General features: G+C 44.8%; 1 protein-coding gene and 1 long non-coding RNA gene across 3 annotated transcripts in view; one reads left to right on the forward strand and one right to left on the reverse strand.

The window, feature by feature from the left end:
• Positions 1-18,995, reverse strand: part of SHROOM3 (shroom family member 3) — a 297,161-nt gene that overhangs the window by 7,942 nt on the left and 270,224 nt on the right. The window contains exons 7-10 of one of the 2 annotated variants that reach the window (XM_032457483.1): positions 15,644-15,717; positions 11,013-11,828; positions 9,453-9,968; positions 6,748-6,898 (exon numbers count right to left, since the gene is read on the reverse strand). In XM_032457483.1, coding sequence (XP_032313374.1) covers positions 6,748-6,898; positions 9,453-9,968; positions 11,013-11,828; positions 15,644-15,717 — 1,557 coding nt within the window. The remainder of the gene's footprint in view (positions 1-6,747; positions 6,899-9,452; positions 9,969-11,012; positions 11,829-15,643; positions 15,718-18,995) is intronic. The other variant, XM_032457490.1, reaches the window with a different exon arrangement.
• On the forward strand, positions 13,799-15,440 carry LOC116656799. Its single transcript, XR_004311774.1, has 3 exons — positions 13,799-14,074; positions 14,701-14,759; positions 15,275-15,440. It is a non-coding gene; the product is annotated as an uncharacterized LOC116656799 (long non-coding RNA).

Genomic DNA, 18,995 nt, shown 5'->3' on the forward strand with positions numbered 1-18,995 from the left:
TGGGGAAGGACGGGTCAAAGAATGTGACACAGCTGAAGCGCCGTCAGGGTTCAGCTCGAACCCACTCAGTCTTTCCCCTGCAGACCTTGTTTTGGTTTTCAGAGACATCACTGCAGGCAGAACTGTAAACCTATCTGCACAGGAGCTGGTGTGTACCCTGGGCTTCATGGGACAAGGAAGAACAGAATGGGAGGAAGATGCCTAGGAGTGGTCCAGGGAGGCTTCTGTGAGAAGAAGCAACATACATGTTGTGGCATTTTGACATCTAAAAGTTGTTGGCTGGGCTGTCACGGGACACATCACAGCTCAACCATATCTGCTAATATTAGTGTTACCAGGAGTAGTCACTCCTGGCCCAAAGGTTGCACATTTGGATGGTATTTGAATTTTTTAATTTTACCAAGCCCTTAAAATATGGGGACTTGGATTTTAAAATGCAGTTAAGAGGGATCTGAGTAACTGAAGGCAACAAGAGAAAGTTGGCTGTACCAGACAGCCATTTCTCTGCCAGGCAGATCTCTCCAAAAAAACAGCCAACTTACACCTGATAGAATTCAATGGGGAAGAGAGAAGAGGTGTTTTGATTTTTTTTTTTTTAACAACATGCTAGTCTTTCAGGAGCTAGTTAATTTGCAAAATCACTGACATTTATTCACTTCTCATCTGGCATAAACTGTTAACTTGCCTCGCATGAGATGCTATTTATAAGGGTTTTTTCTCCAAACATAGCTTAACAGATCCTCCCGCCCACCTCACCATCTGCGCACAGAAACTTTGCTGGGCCCCTTCCCACCTCCTCACTGCTCCAGCTCTGGCTCTGGCTCTGGCTCGCACACTGACCAGGAGTCAGGAGACCTGGCTCTGACAGAACACTCACCATCAGGCTGTTGTCTGTTTTTTCATCCACAGCAAGGGCATCCGAATACCTGCCTAAAACTAACAGTTATGTTTAATCACTGAGCACTTTCTCCACACCAGGCACCATTTAGGAGTTTTCCTATTCAATGACTACTCACAACCACGCTATGGGATGGGTGCTGTCACTAGTCCCCTTTTACTGACGAGGAAAGTGAGGCGACGGAGGCTATTTGACTTGCCCAAGCTCAGGCAGTGCCAGGCTAAAATCCAAGTCGTCCGGCTGCAGGGTTCAGGTTTCACCACTACATTAAAGCAGCTCAGAGGAACACTGTGAGGCTCAAATAAAACAAAGTGTGTGCAGGCACTTTGGAAAATGTCAAAGTACTACACACATTCACGTTACTGTTTTGTGCTATTATTAAGGTCAGGCAATACTTGAGGAACACACCCCAGTCATTTAGGCAGACGCGCTGAGGGGAACACACCCGACTTCTCCCCACACCAAACCACGCTGCTTCGCCGTCTGCTCTGAGGACCTTGCCGACAGCATTGCCAATAACATCGCTACAAACACACCACTGGCCTCTACTGCTGCCTGTCTTCGTCTAAACAAGAATAATCCAGGACTCCTAGCTGCCTGGCTGAGCTGGTAAAAACTAGGACTAGATAAAGGTGTTCAATGCACAGGCTTTGCTGCTGTTTCTTTGATTTGAAACGGGAGGATCCAGGCAGCAGTGTACGACTGTGTGCTTTAGCTGCACTGCAGTTTCTCTCCTGAACAAACCTCCATCCCTGCTGTGTGACCTGATCAAAGCAGAAAGGTCATGGGAACTCGACCGCCACTTCAGATATTCTCTACTACACTCTCTGTCAAGGGTGGTTCTCTGCCATTTCCTCCTGGGAAGACCCGTGACCAGAAAGTTGTCATATTTACTTAGTGTGGTCTCTTAGTTCAGGTATCAGGAATCTTTGACATACAAGAAAGAATATTACCTTTCTATACATTCAACTCAACTCATCCCTCCCTTTCCAAACGACCTCCCTGCTGTCCCCATTCCTGTTAGGCCGGTCACCCAGGCCAGGAACGCCGGTGTCAACTACTTCCTCTCTTCCATGCTCCACGCCTGATCTGCTACCAGGTTCTGTCTGTTTTACTTCCTTTATATAAACGTAAGCCCATCTGTTTTCACTGCTCCGGCTGCCCCTCCCTGAGACCCGTAGGGTCACTTCCCTGGATGGCTGCCACACCCTCCCAACTGCCCTCTCTTCCTCCTGTCTGACTCCACACACAGCTGCCAGAGAGACTTTCCTGAAACGTGAATCCACCATGGCTCCCTCCCTGCTGATGAACCCAGGGGTGGGGGCACACCTGACCTCGGCCAGATGGCTTAAGCCCACTGCAGCCTCTCCCCTACTGACTGCAACAACCCTCCCAGGACCCCGAGGAGGGCTCTGTGAGGTTAAGTGTGGCAGGGTGCTGGGGAGGGGAGCCTGACCTGAATACCACCCAGAATGGGGTGAGTGTCCTGTGTTCTCCCCTTTGTGTTCTAGCTCTGACCACAGAATAGCCCCTGTGCTGAACTGCACAGAGGCAGGGCAGCAGAAGCACTGAAAAAAGCACCGCCTTCTCTGAGATAAAGCATGTGGGGAAATCCTGTTCTTCCCTCATCTTGCTCCCGCCCACCCCGGTGGCTCTACTCTCAGAGCTGCATGGCACAGACACTTAAAACCCCAAGGACAACCCTTCTTTCTTTCACAGGAACTGAGAAAAGGAACCCCTGTCCAGAGACTGGGAGGCGAAGGCCCACAATTTTTTCTCTTGTATCGAGGATAGTCCTAGCCACGCAGGCTGTTGTTAACATCATGAGAACTTGTCTGTTTCCAGTCAGAGACCCAGGAAAAGGGGCCACTGGGAGCCAGAGAGTGTGGGGGATACTGGACAGGAGAGAGCGGGAAAAAAGATCCCATAATTCTACTGCCCTAGGTCCTGGCTCACCCTCAAGCCACATGTGTACGGGACAGACCCAAAGCAGCACAGCAAAGGCTCTGAGACCTGAACTGAAAGGTGCCTGGATGGGTCAGACACATACAGCACAGCAAAGGCTCTGAACACTGAACTGACACTGGAACCACCACCTAAAGGTAAGGTGGCCTGAACCTAACTACGCTGACTGCCTTCTAAAACAATACACTGACATTCTTCAGAGGATTCCAACAGAACCCAGAGTCTTACAGTATAATACTCAAAACGTTCAGAATACAGTATTACCCAATATGAAAAGAACCAGTAAAACGTGAGCAATCTCAGGGGGAGAAGGGTGCTAACCCTGAGATAATCCCAATGTTGGGACTATCAAAGCCTTTAAAATGGCTTTTATAACTATTCTCCATGGTAAAAGTAAACACTCTTGAATAGAAAGGTAGGAGATCTTAGTAAAGAAATAGACACTACAAAAAACTAACTGAATGGAAATTTTAGAACAGAAAACTATAATATTTGAAATTTAAAAAAAATCACTGGCAGAAGGGAGACAGGAAAGTCAGTGAAACTGAAGATCATTAGAAAATCTGAACTGACAAAACATTTTAAAAAAAAATGAACAAAGCTTGAGAGACTTGCAGGGCCATATCAAAAGGTCTAATACTTGTCCCAAAAGGAGAAGGAAAAGATTAATGCATAAAAAATACTTGAAGACACAATGGCTAAGAACTTCCTGAATTTGGTGAAAGACATAAATTTACAGAATCAAGAAGCTTTGCAAACCCCAATAAGATAAACCAAAGAAAGTCAGGCCCAAATGCATCATAACCAAACTGCTGAAAATCAAAGAAAAAAAATCTGAAAGCAGTCAGAGAAAAACAACACATTGCATATAGGAAGAACAAGTATTTAAATGGCTTTCCCATCGGAAACCATGGAAGCAAGAAGGAATGGGACATTTTTAACTTGCTGACAGGAAAAAAATAGTCAGCTTAGAATTCCATATCCAGTACTAATTCTTCAGGAATGATAGCAAAATATAGACATTCTTAGATGAAGAAAAACTAAAAGAATTTGTCACCACTAGACAAATGCCAAAAAAAATAAAATAAAAAGAGAAATGCTAAAGGAAGTTTTTCAGGCTGAAAGGAAGACAGACCAGAGGGAAACTTGGAACTTCAAGAATGAAGCAAGAGCAACAGTACTGAGCAGCTGAGAACCATCTGGGTCACTGGTGGTCTCTTGGCAAAGCCAGTTTGGGGGAACAACAGATTCTTTCTGCCTTTTGAAATATTCCACTAAGTCTCTAAGCTAAAGCCTTTTGGGCCTTCAGAAGAGAGAATCACGGGATCTGGTTAAGCAGACTTTTGCCTAATAGATACGGCAGAGCTTAACCAAAGAACTGAAAGCTCTGATTATTAAATTGTCTTTAGAGTTTGTGTATGTCAGAAGTTCAGAAAACAAGTGTTTTATATTTTAAGTAATATTTATATTTACTTAGAATACTGTAATTCATCATCTAGGATATATAAGTAGAAAATAAAGTAGAACTGATTTAAAATGCTAGTTTCAAGTTTTCAAATATTAATAAATCAGGACTCTAGTTTCCACTGTTAGTGAGTTTCATGCCTAGAAATACATCTTAGGTTATTAATCACTTTAAATATTAGGCAATAAATTACTATTTTGCAAAAGTTAATGGAAGGCTATGCTCTTGCCTTAGAACAATCATGATCAAGTATCATGTTTTAAAACCATCCTTGGAAAAGCTTGTTGTATACCAGGAAGATAACTGCATTTTCAATTTCAAGCTAAATGTATTCATAGGTGCCTTCAACAACATCATTTAAAGCCTACACATTTTTTCTGTTTCCAGGTGAAATATGTAAATGCAAGTGACACGAACACAAATTCTATGACACATCAATAAACTTGTAGTTCATTAAGACAAACAGAAAATCCCACCGGGATCTTTACTGCTACAGGGTAAAACGCGAGCTCTTCAGCGCTTCACACAAAGCCCGGGTGACTTCCGTGACAGCCTGCCCCCGTGGATCCTCCCAGCCTCGTCTCCTGCCATTCAAGACCTTTCTTCTTGGTCTCTAAATTTGGTAATTTCTAATTTAATCATGACTCTTTTTGTTTTACATTCCAAAATATCAAACCGCCTGGAAGCATTCCTTCTCAACACACGCGCGCAAGCGCACACGCTCCTCTTAGTTTCTCACACCTCTGCGTCTTCTCCCGCGCTGTCCCCTTTGTCTTGAACATCCCCTTCTCTTCCTGTCCTGACTCATTCTGATTACTTCAGCTTAAAATGTGACAATACAGGCGTCAGAGCAGTTTTATATAAATAAAGGAGACAATACAGCACTATGTTAAAAAAAAAAAAAAAAACAGCACCATAGCCCACATCTGGGACTAAGGCGTGCTAAACAAATGGTACCCAGTGTCATTTCCTGTGCGGACTAATCCTCTCTTCCTTCAGGTTCGCAGTCTAAAAATACTTCTTGCCACATAATCCCCAGACTGAGAGGGTGATAATACAGTGATGAAAAAGCAATTAAAAAGTAAAATCAGGATGGGGAGGAAAGAGCAACAAGTAATTTGCCACACTGCTACTGCAGTATGTCTACATGCCAAAAAACAGAACGATAAAAACTCTGTAAAATGTTCAGTTAAAGATATCATGGCAGCTTGGTACTTTTAGAGTGTTTATATAGCTCTCTTTGGGATAAATACAGGCAGACTTGAGCAAGGTGGTTTTCCCCCCAACCCCATGAAATGGGAGTGTTCAGCTGTGCTGAGGTGGGGATGGGCCAGGAGCTGTGCTAAAGCAGGCGTGCACAGGGGGAGACCTTGCGCTGGGAGGGTGTGCGTTCCTACAGCAGCTGCACCACGTCAGCATGTTAGGCATGCGCTGTGAGCCCAACGGAGCTGGGGCGGCAGAGGGGAGAAGCAATACCACTGATAGAGGTGCTTCTAAAATCCCTAAATCCTCCTGCCCCACTGCTCCCTGCTCCCATGGTCTATATCCTGTGGTCTCATTCCAACACATAAACCAGAGTGCTTAGGACACATTATAGAATAGATGAAACGGAATCACAGAAGAGAATTTCTCCTGGGATTGGTATCACTGAGAATCTCTTACATTCCAGGCTCAGCACGACGCAAGCTTTAACAAAAGAGTCCTTTCAGCAGGCAGGCCTGAGCTGCGCGGAGAGCTGTGAGCACAGGGGCAGGCAGCCCCTCTAGGGCTGGAAAGAAAGCAGCCAGGCAAGAACTGTCTCCCCTGCAGGCACAGCTGGGCTTAGGTCTCCATGGCATGTGGGAAGACAGCAGCATCAGGGTCATTCTTAACATGCTGTACATTTAAAATTTCTGTAGGAGCAGCAAATGCTAACAACTAAATTCCCATACTGTGCTTTCAAGCTGTTCACTGGGGTATGTACGGCAAAGAGAGCTGGGGAGTCTGAAGAGCAACACTGCCTCTTCTCAGAATTGTCTTTGGGTAATTGGTCTCTCTTTCCTTAAAGTTTCTTGATTTTTTGGTTTCCCTTTGACCATGATACATGAAATGAAATTTACAGACTACTGGCATTGGCTGCAGCTGCCGAGAACAGTGTCGGGGTCCCTGTGTTGGTCCAGAAAGCAAGGGCCTGAGTTCTCGTCCCAGCCATGTGACTTTTAGGAAATATCTCAATCCCCCTAACCTTCACTTTGGGCATTTGTAAAAACGAAAATGACAGGAGAGCTGTGAGGCCAGTGCTCCAAGTGCTTTGCAAATTGAGCAAGGTCAGTGATGTGACAGGCCCCTTGCACTCCTGCTGGAAGAGGCCCGTAACCCTGCTAGGACCTCAACTGTCTTTCCAAGGGCAGCAGAGCAAAGGTCCCCATTCTCTCCTTACCTTCTTTTCATTGACATCTGCCTGCTCCTCTTCCTCATTCACTTCCTCTGGCATATCTTTGATTTTATTCAGAAGCTCAGCCTTGGGAGCAGACACACTGTAGTAGGCAGGGCAGTTGACCAACCTGCCCACCGCTTCCTTGTCTTCACTCCTGGGTCAGAAAGAACAAAAAGTACAGCCACACACAGCACACAACAGAAGCTTCATTCCACTACGAGCCTGTCCATTCAGAAATGTGTAAACAAGTTCTATTCAATATCTTCCCAGAAGTTAGGATGAACTAGCTAAGAAATATTCACTAGTCATTGATGACTACATGTAGGGCTACTGAAGGCAGGCAAACTCGGGATGGAAAACCACTGAGGGCAGTATTGGGAAGGGGAGTGGGAGTCAGGACTGTGGAGACTTGCCAGATGACATTTACCCTCTCTGCATGTTTCTCCTTGTGTGATAAATATCAGAATGAAGCCGACTCCCTGTTTCACAGAATAACAAGGAGGAACCATTACTTAGTCAATGCGAAACTATTTTCAAGGTGCTACACAAATCTCAGGTCTGAGGTTAATTATTTTCTACTCCTCCATGGTTACCCACAATCTTTCGGATGCCTACTGTAATTGTTGCTTGGACACCCACCAACTTTCCTTCTCACGTAAGCCTGAGGCTCCATGTATGCCTGGGAAACCTGGAGCTTGCCAATCAACAACGATTGAATACAAGATGTAAACTCTACTCGCTGATTACACAGCAAGGGGGTTTCAAGTCTGGAGAGCAAACTGGAAGTTGATAACCTGATAACTAGTGTTCTTTGTTTTACTATAACCAAGCTTCCTTTCAGACTCTATAGGTCAGATCCTATTCACTGGATAATTCTATAGATGTAATTAGGTTCTCTTGGAGAGGTAACCTTATGACGTTATTTAACATCTAGACCATCATTTTAATAAGGAATAAAGAACCACCAAAAAGTCATTCTGACTAGTTTCCTATTTGATGAGGTTATTCCTCTAAACAATATAGTTACATTAATTCAGTTCATTGAAAAAAATGGGGAAAAGGCCTTCTGATAAATGATTTCCCCCCAGATACATTCACTGCCTAACAAATGGGCTTCTTGGGCATCTGATTAACTAAAACTCGCAGTGGCTTTCTGCGCAATCTCATGCACAACAGGACAATGCTCATTTTTACCAGAAGGTGGCACCACCTGCCATCCTTTTGAAATTCCTCAGGAAATTCTCGGTGCTACAAAAGCTACATGACCATCGGTTCTAAACTTCTGTTCTCAATGATAATGCTAGGAAACACTTTTCTAAGGACGTACTTGTAAATGACTTTGGTCTTCCTATGGCAAGTGGTCGGAGAACCACCACCCCTAGTGAACTGACTGGCACATCCATAGAGACTCCTCTGGGGGTCCCACCTGGACCCACTGGACTGCTTTGCACATGGCAGCTGCTCAGGAAATGTTTGCTAAACACATGACACTCGATAAGCCACTTCTCCTCAATTAGCCTCTGCCAAATCTGAAAAAGGAGGGGCTGGACAAGGGGACTGCTGAGGCCTTGTATCAGGAGAGCTTCCAGTAACATAACAGACAGCTTGTAAGTACTACACAGCTCTTTCCTTTCTCCCCTCCCCTCAACCCAAAACATGGTGTTCCTGTTAGTCATTTAGTTAGGATCAGCTGGAAATTTCTAAAATGCAAGCCCGAATTTAGATGAAATGCTCCCTGATTTTGTTTAGTCTAAAAGCCACTAACTGTGGACTTCTAGTCTGTTGATCCATATAGTTTTCACTGAAAATTTAAGAGAAAATAAAAAGCACTCTACATCTCTCCCATAGTTGTCCTTTAAGGGAATCAAACATGCAAGAAGATACTGCAATACCCCAGGGGAAATTGAAAGCAAGAAAACTACAGACCACTCGGGGCCCTCCCACTGGACGTGGCTGGGCGCTGGGACACTGCCGGGGGAGCTTCAGGCACGAGGCCCACGGCTGAACAAAACCACGACAGCACTGCAGTTCAGACCTTTCCTGATTTTCAGGATTTGAGCAAACGTTCACCCTACCTCCTCAGAGTGAATGTCAGTGGAGTACCTCAACCTGTCTCTCTAGGCTCTCACCCTTTCTACAAGACCGCCCTCACACCTTGGCCTTGGGGAGGCCTCGGCCGTGCTGACTCCCACCTGGTCGTCCCTCAGCACTGCCCCGGGTGGGGCTCTCTGCGGGGCAGCCCTGGCAGAGAGCAGGCAGCTGCACCTGTGCTGGGTTAGGGGCACTGTGTAAGCACTGAGAGCACACAGATGCCTTTGCTCACAGGTTCTGTGACTTTGGTTGGGTACAGTCTTAATTTCTCCGTGTTTCAGTTTCCTCATTTATAAAATGGAGATAAAATGGGTTGCTATCTCAGAAGGTTCTTGTGAAGATTAAATGAGAATGTTTATATAAAGAAATTAATACAATGCTTGACACAGAGAACATAAGCAACAGGTATCAATAGCAATTATAATTATTATTACTATTATTGTTGGGCAAATAACTCTAGGGAGATCAGACCCACTCCTCTAAGGCTGAGCTGGACTGTCACTCTGGGGTCAGGATCTTTGGAAGGAGAAAGATCTCAGATAAGCAGTCCTAGACTTATCACCCCCACAGAAGGAGTTCAGTTTTAAGTCTCTTTGGTGACATTACCAGGGACTTACCTCTTGGCTTCACATCCTGGGAAGCTGACAATTTTCTGCATGGCCTTCTTCTTTACGCTGTTTTCCTGCATCAAGTTAGTATCTCGGGGAAACAAACCTTCCATCAGGTCCATAGTTGTCTTCATTCTGGAGTCTGGATCTAAAATGTCTGCCAGAGATTTGTCTTGGTGGACAATTTCCTTGGCCAGAGCCTCTGTTCTGATGTCTTCTGAGGTCTTTTGAGGACCAGAACTGACATTCTTTTCTAAACCCTGAGGCCCACTGACTGGGTCATGGACGAGGCGTTGCGTCTGGATGGGAGGTGGCTGCCCTGGGCTTGGCTGCTTGCTGAGAGACCCAGCAGGCTGAGGCAGAGCACCGGTGGCGGAGAGCGAGTTGGGCTCACTGGCCTCTGAACTCTTGATAGAAGTTTGGGATCTGGAAGCCAAAGCCAGTATCTGACTATCAACCAAATGGGCTGCACCAGGCATGGGCCTTTCCTTGGCAACTGTCACCTTGGCAAGTTTGCTGGAGCTGCTAGAGATATTAAAAAAGAGATGGAAGAGGAGTCAGCAGAGGGGTGAAGGAAGCCAGGGAGACATCTGCACACAAGGCCTGCAGCTTCCTACAAGCGTCAGGAGCTTCTGGGTTGTTATTCCCGAGAAACTGCAGGGTTCAAAAGGACCTTCAACCAAGTCCACCGGTTGGTCACAGGGAGGTTGCGTGACTTTTTAAGGGGGATGGATCTAGTAGGAATTCAGTTTTGGTGGGTGTGGCTCTCAGAATCTAGAGCTTTCTGAAAGTGAACAGAGGGTAGTGGTGGTGTTTAGAGGAAGTTACCACAAAGGTGCTACCAGGCAATGTGTTTTTAGTGCTGTCCTGGGGAGTGTGTGTTGGGAAATGCTTCCTCCCCATTCCCCTGTCCAAGAAGAGGTCTTCTCTACACATGACTGACTGCTAGCCCTACTCTTTATTCCTTCCTATGGGCATGGAGTGACTCTGCAAAGAGAAGCTGACCACAGCCCATGCCTGGTCCAACCTCTTCTCTTTCTTTAAAAAGTGAGGCTGCCTCCAGGCTCCCTCCTGCATGCTCACACGTGTCCCCGCTCTGCATGTATGTGTGTCTAGCACAGCCTGTGATGAGGCAGGTAAACTTGCTTCATCATTTCAGGGCTCAGTATCAGGAGGCCCGCTTACACTCATATTCTCCACTACCAGCTCTCTGGATAATGCAAGTGATATTCTTCTCTTCTCTTTTACTTTATATCTTAACTGATTCAGAACTCAGGCAGGGAAGAGGAATGCTGTTTATTTGGACCCCTTGAACCTGCCACATCCAGAATGACCTTTATACCTCTTGGGTTCTGGCTTCCATTTTCACTACTCTCACCCTTGGCTGCCCAATGAGCACCAAGGTCAACAAGTGAACCGTTCTGCACGTTTCAGGAGCTGGGCTCCTCTAAAAATCCCCCACAGGGCTGTCCTGTGGCCGGCAGAAGCAGCTCCGTGAAGCCTGAAGCATGGAAACCTCTTACTGGTGAGGGAGATCCTTCTCCTCGGGGGCGTAGTCTGCAGTCTCACCTGGCGTGGGGCTCACAGTAGCCCTCACTGTCCCACTGGGCCTGGAACATAGCTTGGGGAGGAGGCGGAGGGAAGTCGTCCAGGCTGTCGGCCGGGGCTTCGTCGCTGGGTCTGGGCGGAGGAGGCGGGGGTGGGAGAGGCGCTGGTTGGCAGGTGGGGCGCAGGTCCCTCACGAACACCTCGTCGTTGTCATAGTCCTCCGGAGGCAGCGGGGAGGCCAGCAACGCAGATTCAGATATCCGGAGGGAGACCCTACCCGGGGAGCTGGGGGCCCTGAGAGGCGTGTCTGGGTCGGAAGTGCTGCTGGGGCTCGGGAGGTCCTGCGGCTTCGTGCGGGGCTTCAGATCGGCGCAGGCGGGCGCCGCGGGCTCCCCGGGGAGGCTGTCCTCTCTGTCCTCTCTGACCGCGTGGGCCCGCGTCAGCCAGGGCGGTGAGGCCCGCTTCCCTGCTCCCGCTTCCCGCCCGCGCTCCGGGCTGCTGGGCCCGCTGCTTCTGGGGGTCCCTGCTGGGGTGCTGGGTGGCGGAGGCTGCTGCCCGTCACTGCCAGTGCTCAAGGGGCCAGGAGCAGGCGGGGCTGAGCCGAGCGGGCTCAGGGGCGCAGCCTGGGGGTCTGGGAGATGCCCCTGCGCTCCACTGGGCAGCGGCTGGGGGCAAGGCGTTCGGCCAGCAGGCCTCGGAGGGTCCGGAGCTCCAGGACCCTCGCTGGCCACGGAAGCACTGCCACCTGCTTTGCAGCCTGAACTCCCCCAACGAGGGCTGGGATGGTGTCTGAGCGATGGCATCTCTTCAAGGCCTCTTTCGAAACAGCTGAATGACCTGGAGCAGGATACAGACAGGAGGGTTAGCTTTGAAGACAGGGCAAACACTGAGCCCAACGTGCATTACACAGATGGGAAAAACATTTGATGGGGAGAAGGGCCCCCAGGGGGCTGCAAAGCCTTCCCCTGGCTGCTTATACAAAGAACCAACTTTAAATGAAATCCCAGGTAGGCATACACCTTACAGGAAAATGTCACAAGCCATTTCCTTTTAACTACCCTCCCTCATTGTCCCTCCCTCACCCAGGGTGGCTTTTGAGGACAGGCTTCAGGATATGAAAGGAAACGAGCAGGTACATTTCTTCAGCTCCTTTTAGACTAGTTTGGGAACCAGCTCCTGACTCTGGGGAAGAGTGTCACCTCACCCTCATCCTCTCTGGGTCTGAGCCCCACGGGGGAGGTCTGTTTGGAAAACATTTGCATGGGCTGCTGAATCTAAAGGTGTCATTTACAACTTTCTCTTAGTCTCCCAGTGTTTTCCACTTCTTAAAATAGAAAGTTAAAAGAAAAGGAGAGTCACATCTAAGGAGCTAATAAGCAACTACCTCTGGAGAAAGAGCCCGACAATAATGAGCAAATAGGGTGCATGTTGATTTAAACAGCTGTCCTCCAGGCACCAAGGAAAACCCAACAACATCCAACACTTTTGTTATTGTGTTCAGAAGAAAAAAAGAACAAAACAAACACATCTATAGCACTTCCTGCCATGCACCAGTTAATGTGAGGATAAAAAAAAAAATCTCCAGCTATCCACCATAATTTGCAAATCCCACATTTGTAGCTCCCAACTAGCATGCAAGTGAATCTGGAGAGCAGATGGCACATTTCATTTTATAGACCCGAGTCCCAAAGGAGCTATGGCTCAGTCCCAAGTAAGAGCCCAGGCACAGGCCTGCCACCAAATTGTCTAAGTGCCGGATGGGGGGGTAACGCGGCACCCAGAAGGAAGAGACCCCAAAGAACCAAACTGGCTCCTCTTGCGCCCTTACTTTGTCTTTATTATAAACGCAGATGGCTGAGTAAGAGGCCCTTTTCCCTCTCAGATGCAAACCCTCCCCTCCCATCACAGACCCTTTTTATTTAGAGGCAGTTTCTTCATCGGGAACCTCCCAATACCCAAGACTGGCTATTCTGTACTTCCTGGTGGTTCTCAGATGGGTCCACTAGAACCCCAGGGGCAGGAGGCTCACCGCGGGTGCTCTTTACTCCTGTGTCTTGTTCTTTCAGTATCCCCAGCACCTGGCGCAATGTACCCTCTCAGTAAAAGTCTGCTGAAGAAACGATGTCTGTCCTGCCCAACTGCTGTTTAGACTATAGGCCGTGAACTATTTTTAAACTTAGCATTCTCTAATAGGACACAGAACAACTGGAATCTGATGTCTTAAGGACGAATTCAGGTACCTTCATTTTATTTTATTATATTTATATCTTGAGGCTTTTTAAAAAGGGGAGACATCACTAAAACACACAATAAAATAATATTTATCCTCTAAAAATCCAGCCCAAATAAACCTTGATAGGATGTTTTTAGTTTATGTTTAATCATCTTAGTTTACAGGAACTATACTTAAACTATCAATTTTTAAAGGTAATATTTGAGTTAAATGCTTGATTTGGTTGAGTATACTTCTTCCTGGTGATTGTTTTCCAAGAATAAAGAATAGAGTCAAAAAGCTTTTGTTTCAGTCTCTATAAAAGAGTGTGAGAGGCAAACATCGGTTGATAGTATCCAGGAATCTTAATATTCAAGAATGAAGTGATTAGTCTCATTTTTTCCCTTCATAGCATTTTTAAAAAGTGGTTAAAAAACCCCACATAACATTTACTGCTTTAAGAGTTTTAAATGTTCAGTTTAGTAGTGTTAAAGCACCTCCACATTGCTGCAAAACAGATCTCCAAAACTTTTCCATCTTGCAAATCTGAAATTCTATACCTTTAAGCGACGACTCTTCTGTCTCCCCCTGGCCCTTATGATCACTATTCTACTTTCTATGAATTTGACTCCTTTAGATAGCTCCTGTAAGTGGAATCATAAAGTATTTGTGACTGGCTTATTTCACTTAGCACAATGTTCTCAAGGCTCATCCCTTTTGTAGCATGTGAGAGTATTTCCTTCCCTTTAAAGTTTGAATAATATTCCACTGCATGCATACGTCACATTTGGTTTATCTTATTCATCCACAGGTGGACATCTGGGTTGCTTCCACTTGTTTGCTATTGTGAATAGTGCTGCTATGAACATGGGTATGAAAATATCTCTTCAAGACACTGCTTTCCATTCTTTTGGATTTATACTCAGAAGTGGGATTGTTGAGTCATATGATAGATTTTAATTTTTTGAGGAATCTCCATACATTTTCCCATAGCAGTTTTTTTTGGGGGGGGGTAATTAGGTTCATTCATTTATTTATTTTTAAAGGAGGTACTGGGGACTGAACCCAGGACCTTGTGCATGCTAGGCACGTACTCTACCACTTGAGCTGTATCTTCCTCCTTCCCATAGCAGTTGTACCATTTAACAACAAGGGTTCCAGTTTCACCACATCCTCACTAGCACTTTTCTTTTTCTTTTTTTGCACTTTTATATTTTTTTGATAGTAGCCACCCTAATGAGTGTGGTTTGGATCTGTACTTCTCTGATCATTAGTGATGTGCCTGGTGGCCATTTGGAGAAATGTCTATTCAAGTCCTTTTTGTAATTGAGCTATTTGATTCTTTTTGTGGTTGAGTTTAGTTTCACCTTAGCCTTCAGACTAATTCTCTTTTGGCAGAGTTCTTGTTCACTGTTAGTCTTCCCTTGTCTGTAGCTTTTAATTAGTGCACCCACACCAAAGTCCTCAGCCTCACCTTGACTACTTTCTTCACTACAGGCACACCTACAGGAGCAAGAGCACATAACTACAGAAGGCTGCTCTTGGCAGTGAAGGAGGTAACTTAACACCAACTTCCTGATCATGCTGGTAGTATTAGGTTGAGTTATCGAGAAGGTGAATACAGAAAAAGAGAGAAACAATGATTGAATGAAATACTATAAAAATTAAGTAACTGGCTTGAAAAAACATGGGGGGTAGTAGAGAGGGTTTAAATGTACTGCATTAGCAATAACAGAGTACAGTGGTAGTGCCTAAATGCTGCATTAAAACTACATACAGGCACGTGGTTCAGGGGGAACTCTATTTGAACTCTATTTGGAAATTTCTACTTATTAGGCTACAAATGAACAGTTCAAAAATTCAAATCCTAAAAACTTGTCCATTAAATTTTTCTACCAAAGGGAAATTATTTTGATGGCAATTTAAAAAAAAAAAAAAAAGATTTTCCTGCTATTTTCCATCTAAGTGCCTAAATTTTTGATTTTGGGGCTTTGTTTTTTTACTCCAAGTGCTTCCTGCACATTTGTCTTGCTCTGTGAAGCTGTTCGTGAAATGCTCATTCTTCCCCTAGTGCTTTGTTCTGCAGACCCGATCCTCCGGCACAGAGTGGAAGGGATCAGCCACACAAGGAGGCCCTGTGTGTGAGAGCTGGAGGATGTACCTGAGAAGAGCACAACCACAACGATTCTGAGGCTCAGCTTACAAGAAGTCAACCACTGCCTCAACAGAGCACGTTCAAAACCTATTATGTATAGTATTCTTAGAGAAAGGCATGTATAAGTAAAAAATGAAGTTCCCCATGGCCAAGACAAACTGAAAAGGCAGCACATGACACTAGGAAACATCGTAACATCACGTTTCAGTTTCTGGTAGAGAGGAACAGAAACATTTAACTCCAGCAGCATTCATAAGGTAGAGGGCATCATAAACACATACGTACCTGGGTCCTGGCTCAGGCAAATAACATGGATCCTTCACACGACCAAAGCCACTGCTGTCCCCCAAAAGCACATCCTTAAAACACAAGAAAGGCAAAGTGTTATTACCAACTAACAGGTGTTTAAATTCACACGTGGGTGGAGGTAGAAAGGAGAAGGAGCATTTACTGGACGTCTACTACTTATTGTCAGGCACCATGGTGGCGCTTTTACATACTAACCCATTCCACCCTCAAAGCTCCAGGAAGTACTGTTAACCCCACTGCACCAATGAGGACACAGGCCCAAAGAGGTTAACTTTCCCAAGGTCACAAGTTGTAGAACCTCAGCGTATCTCACCAGGTGCCTCTCCAAACAAAGGCATTTTCTAAGCAAGAGGCATCTGATGACAATTATCTCCAGAGTTCAAAACAACTGCTAAACTTGAAATATAATGTTAAAAAAAAATTCAAAGGGCCAAGCTGTTGAAACAGCAATAAGGAGATATGAAAGATGACAGGAAAAGGACAGTTTATTGAATTTAGCAAAAATCTCAAGAATTAGATATGAATCTGGCTTGTAATCAGGTTGAAATATATTCTCTCTGGGAAAAACATCTCACCCACATGTAATATCAGAGACTCTGGGGACACTTCAAGGGTAGTCATTATTTGTTTGTTTTTGTTTTTAATAAGGGTATGTATTGGTTTCCTGAGAGGGTTGTAGGTCAGTTTTTCATCATGTAAAATTCACTTCATTTGATGAGGCCCCTCCCGGATGAAGACAATGATGTTGCTACTGATACAACTCTCACTTACTTATGATAATAGGAGACAGACAGAAAACAGAAAAATTAAATCTGTATATAATCCCTAAACTTAATTTCAGCAATTTATTTCACCACTTCCTCTGTCTAAAGGGCTAATTGCTTTCACCCCCTTTCTCTCTATTTCCCTCCTAGTCAGTGGTAGAGGTACTAATAAACAAACAAAAAGAGCCAAAGGTGGGAGTAGGCTCGGAGAAGAAACAACCCCGAATGCCATTAGTGACTGCCACTGTCCCTCACTGGGCACCTACTGTGTGCCAGACACTGCCACGTTCCTTACGCTCCTCAGATTGTGTGCCTGGAGCTGCGTTAGGCGCCTGACATTTCTCCTGTAATTTAATCCATAACAGTGGGGAGAGGGGAGGTAACTGCAGCTCAGAGAGGGTAAGTATCTCACCCACAGTTAAATGAGTAAGTGGAGGAGCTAGGATTCAAACCATCATGTCCTCAAAGCCTCAGATCAATCTTTGGAATCTTAAGTTGGATGCTGGCTGAGCTGGATGTAATCAGATGTCTGTGCTTTGAGAAAAGGGAATTCCATGTGTTTCTGATTTGCTCAAATATCACCAGAGGGAATGGGACTTCCCACTCTCCACGAAACCTTATGGGCCTTTTAGAGTCTTTCCCCGCTCCACCTACTCTGTTGACATGAATGTTCAGCTTTGCCAGTAATTAACTGAAACAGCCTCTCGATCCCCTTAAAGCTCCTAACCTAGTAATGTTTAAATATATATTTCCATTCTATTATTTCCTTTGAATTACAGTATGAGCTTAATATTTATGTGAGTATGCATAAAATAAAGGAAGTTAGACCCAATAATAGGCCATTAAGGGAATCTCCCATCAAAGGAAATACCATTTGGACAAAGGAAAATGCCGTTCCAACCTAGTAAAAAGCCCTAGGGGGATATATTCCAGTTGCACGTATTCACTTTGACTGGGCACATATGTACTGTCAAAGAAGACTTGATTTTCTGCAAACTGGCAAGAAGTATAAACTATTATGGCAATTCAGGAAAAAGCAGCAGCTATGGGAGACACACCACTTATAGAGCTATAGAACAGACACTTGTTAAGCATGTATTTGTCTCTGTTAATTTGTTAAGTGTTTTGTTTTTGTCTCTAACTTCTGACGACTGACTTAAAAATACACCAGTTCTTATTCTTCATTAGGCACAGTATACTTAAAACTATGAACCTAAGTCCTACTGAATCCCACTTCTCACTCTTGCTTTGGGTACTGAGTTAGATATCCTAACGTCTCTGTGACCAATGAAATATGAAGACAATAGTCATCTACTTTGGAATATCAGTTTCAAGTATCTGCTACAATGAATATAGAAATTAATTTTTAAAAATCTTAAAATGTTATTTAAATGTAAATCAACAGCAATTGATAAATGTTAAAATGAAATCAATTCATTGGCTGGAGTTTTCGGATGTAAGATGTTGAACTCCCACCTCCCTTCCCCCATCCCCAGTCTTTTTGAATTCCAGGATGCAGCATGGTAGAGTGACTTAAAACCTCTAGAGTCAGACAGGACCGGGTCAAAACCTTGCTCCCACTACCTCGGGCAAATTTCTCACCCTTTCTGTGCCTCAGTTCTCTCATCTATAATATAGGGAAAACAATACTATCTCCTCCTTTGCACAGATGTAGGGTTAATTTTATGCTTATAAAACACAGTACGATGACTGGCACAGAGTACACATTTGACTATTAGTAGCTATTTGTAACTTTGCCTCTTGTGGAAAGTTGATTCTGTTATTTATCCCCAGGCTTCAATGGGTGCTAAAAATGATTACAAGCTGCATCTTACAGAATCAAGCCTACATCCAACATTGTGGAGTTTCATGCATTGAGCAATTTCCTCAGCAATTAAATGTTTGTCACATCATCACATGGTGAATGTGTTACATACCAGAAATGAAGGTCTCTGAAAATATAATGAGAACCAGAGGAGACTCTAACTCAGCATCTGGGGTGGGGGAAATACTCTACCAGGAAGCATTTCCAAAAGGTTTCTTGGGGCTAGGGTATAGCTCAAGTGGTAGAGCGCATGCTTAGCATGCACAAGGTCCTAGGACCTTCTCTAAATAAATAAATGAATAAACCTAATTACCTCCCCCCTCAAAAAGAAAAAAAAAAGGTTTCTTTTTATAGCCTCTGCTATATTTTATCATTTTAACTATTTATTTATTTATTTATTTTGCTATATTTTAGATCTATGCAATGAATAGGTGTTTAAGTTTCTACCTCCAAGGCAGAAATGTTTGGATTTTTTTTTTCCATGCAGCTTTGCAGGGCTCATCTGTTTTAAAAAGGTTCAGTTTTCCAAAGTCTCTTACTAGGAAATAGCCAGGAATTTGATGTGCCCTTTAGCTCCATCACTAATATCCACTTGTTCTGCAATTACATCTTTCAAATTAAGAGAAACTGAAGGAGCAGTAAGGGAGGCTGCTTGCTCAGAGAGGATCACAGCTGGCTACAGAGAGCCCAGGCCTGCTGAGTGTGTGAGCAGGTCTCAGGCTTCAAATGGTGGCAGCCT

The sequence above is a fragment of the Camelus ferus genome, chromosome 2 (genome assembly GCF_009834535.1).
Source record: "Camelus ferus isolate YT-003-E chromosome 2, BCGSAC_Cfer_1.0, whole genome shotgun sequence".
NCBI lineage: Eukaryota > Metazoa > Chordata > Mammalia > Artiodactyla > Camelidae > Camelus > Camelus ferus.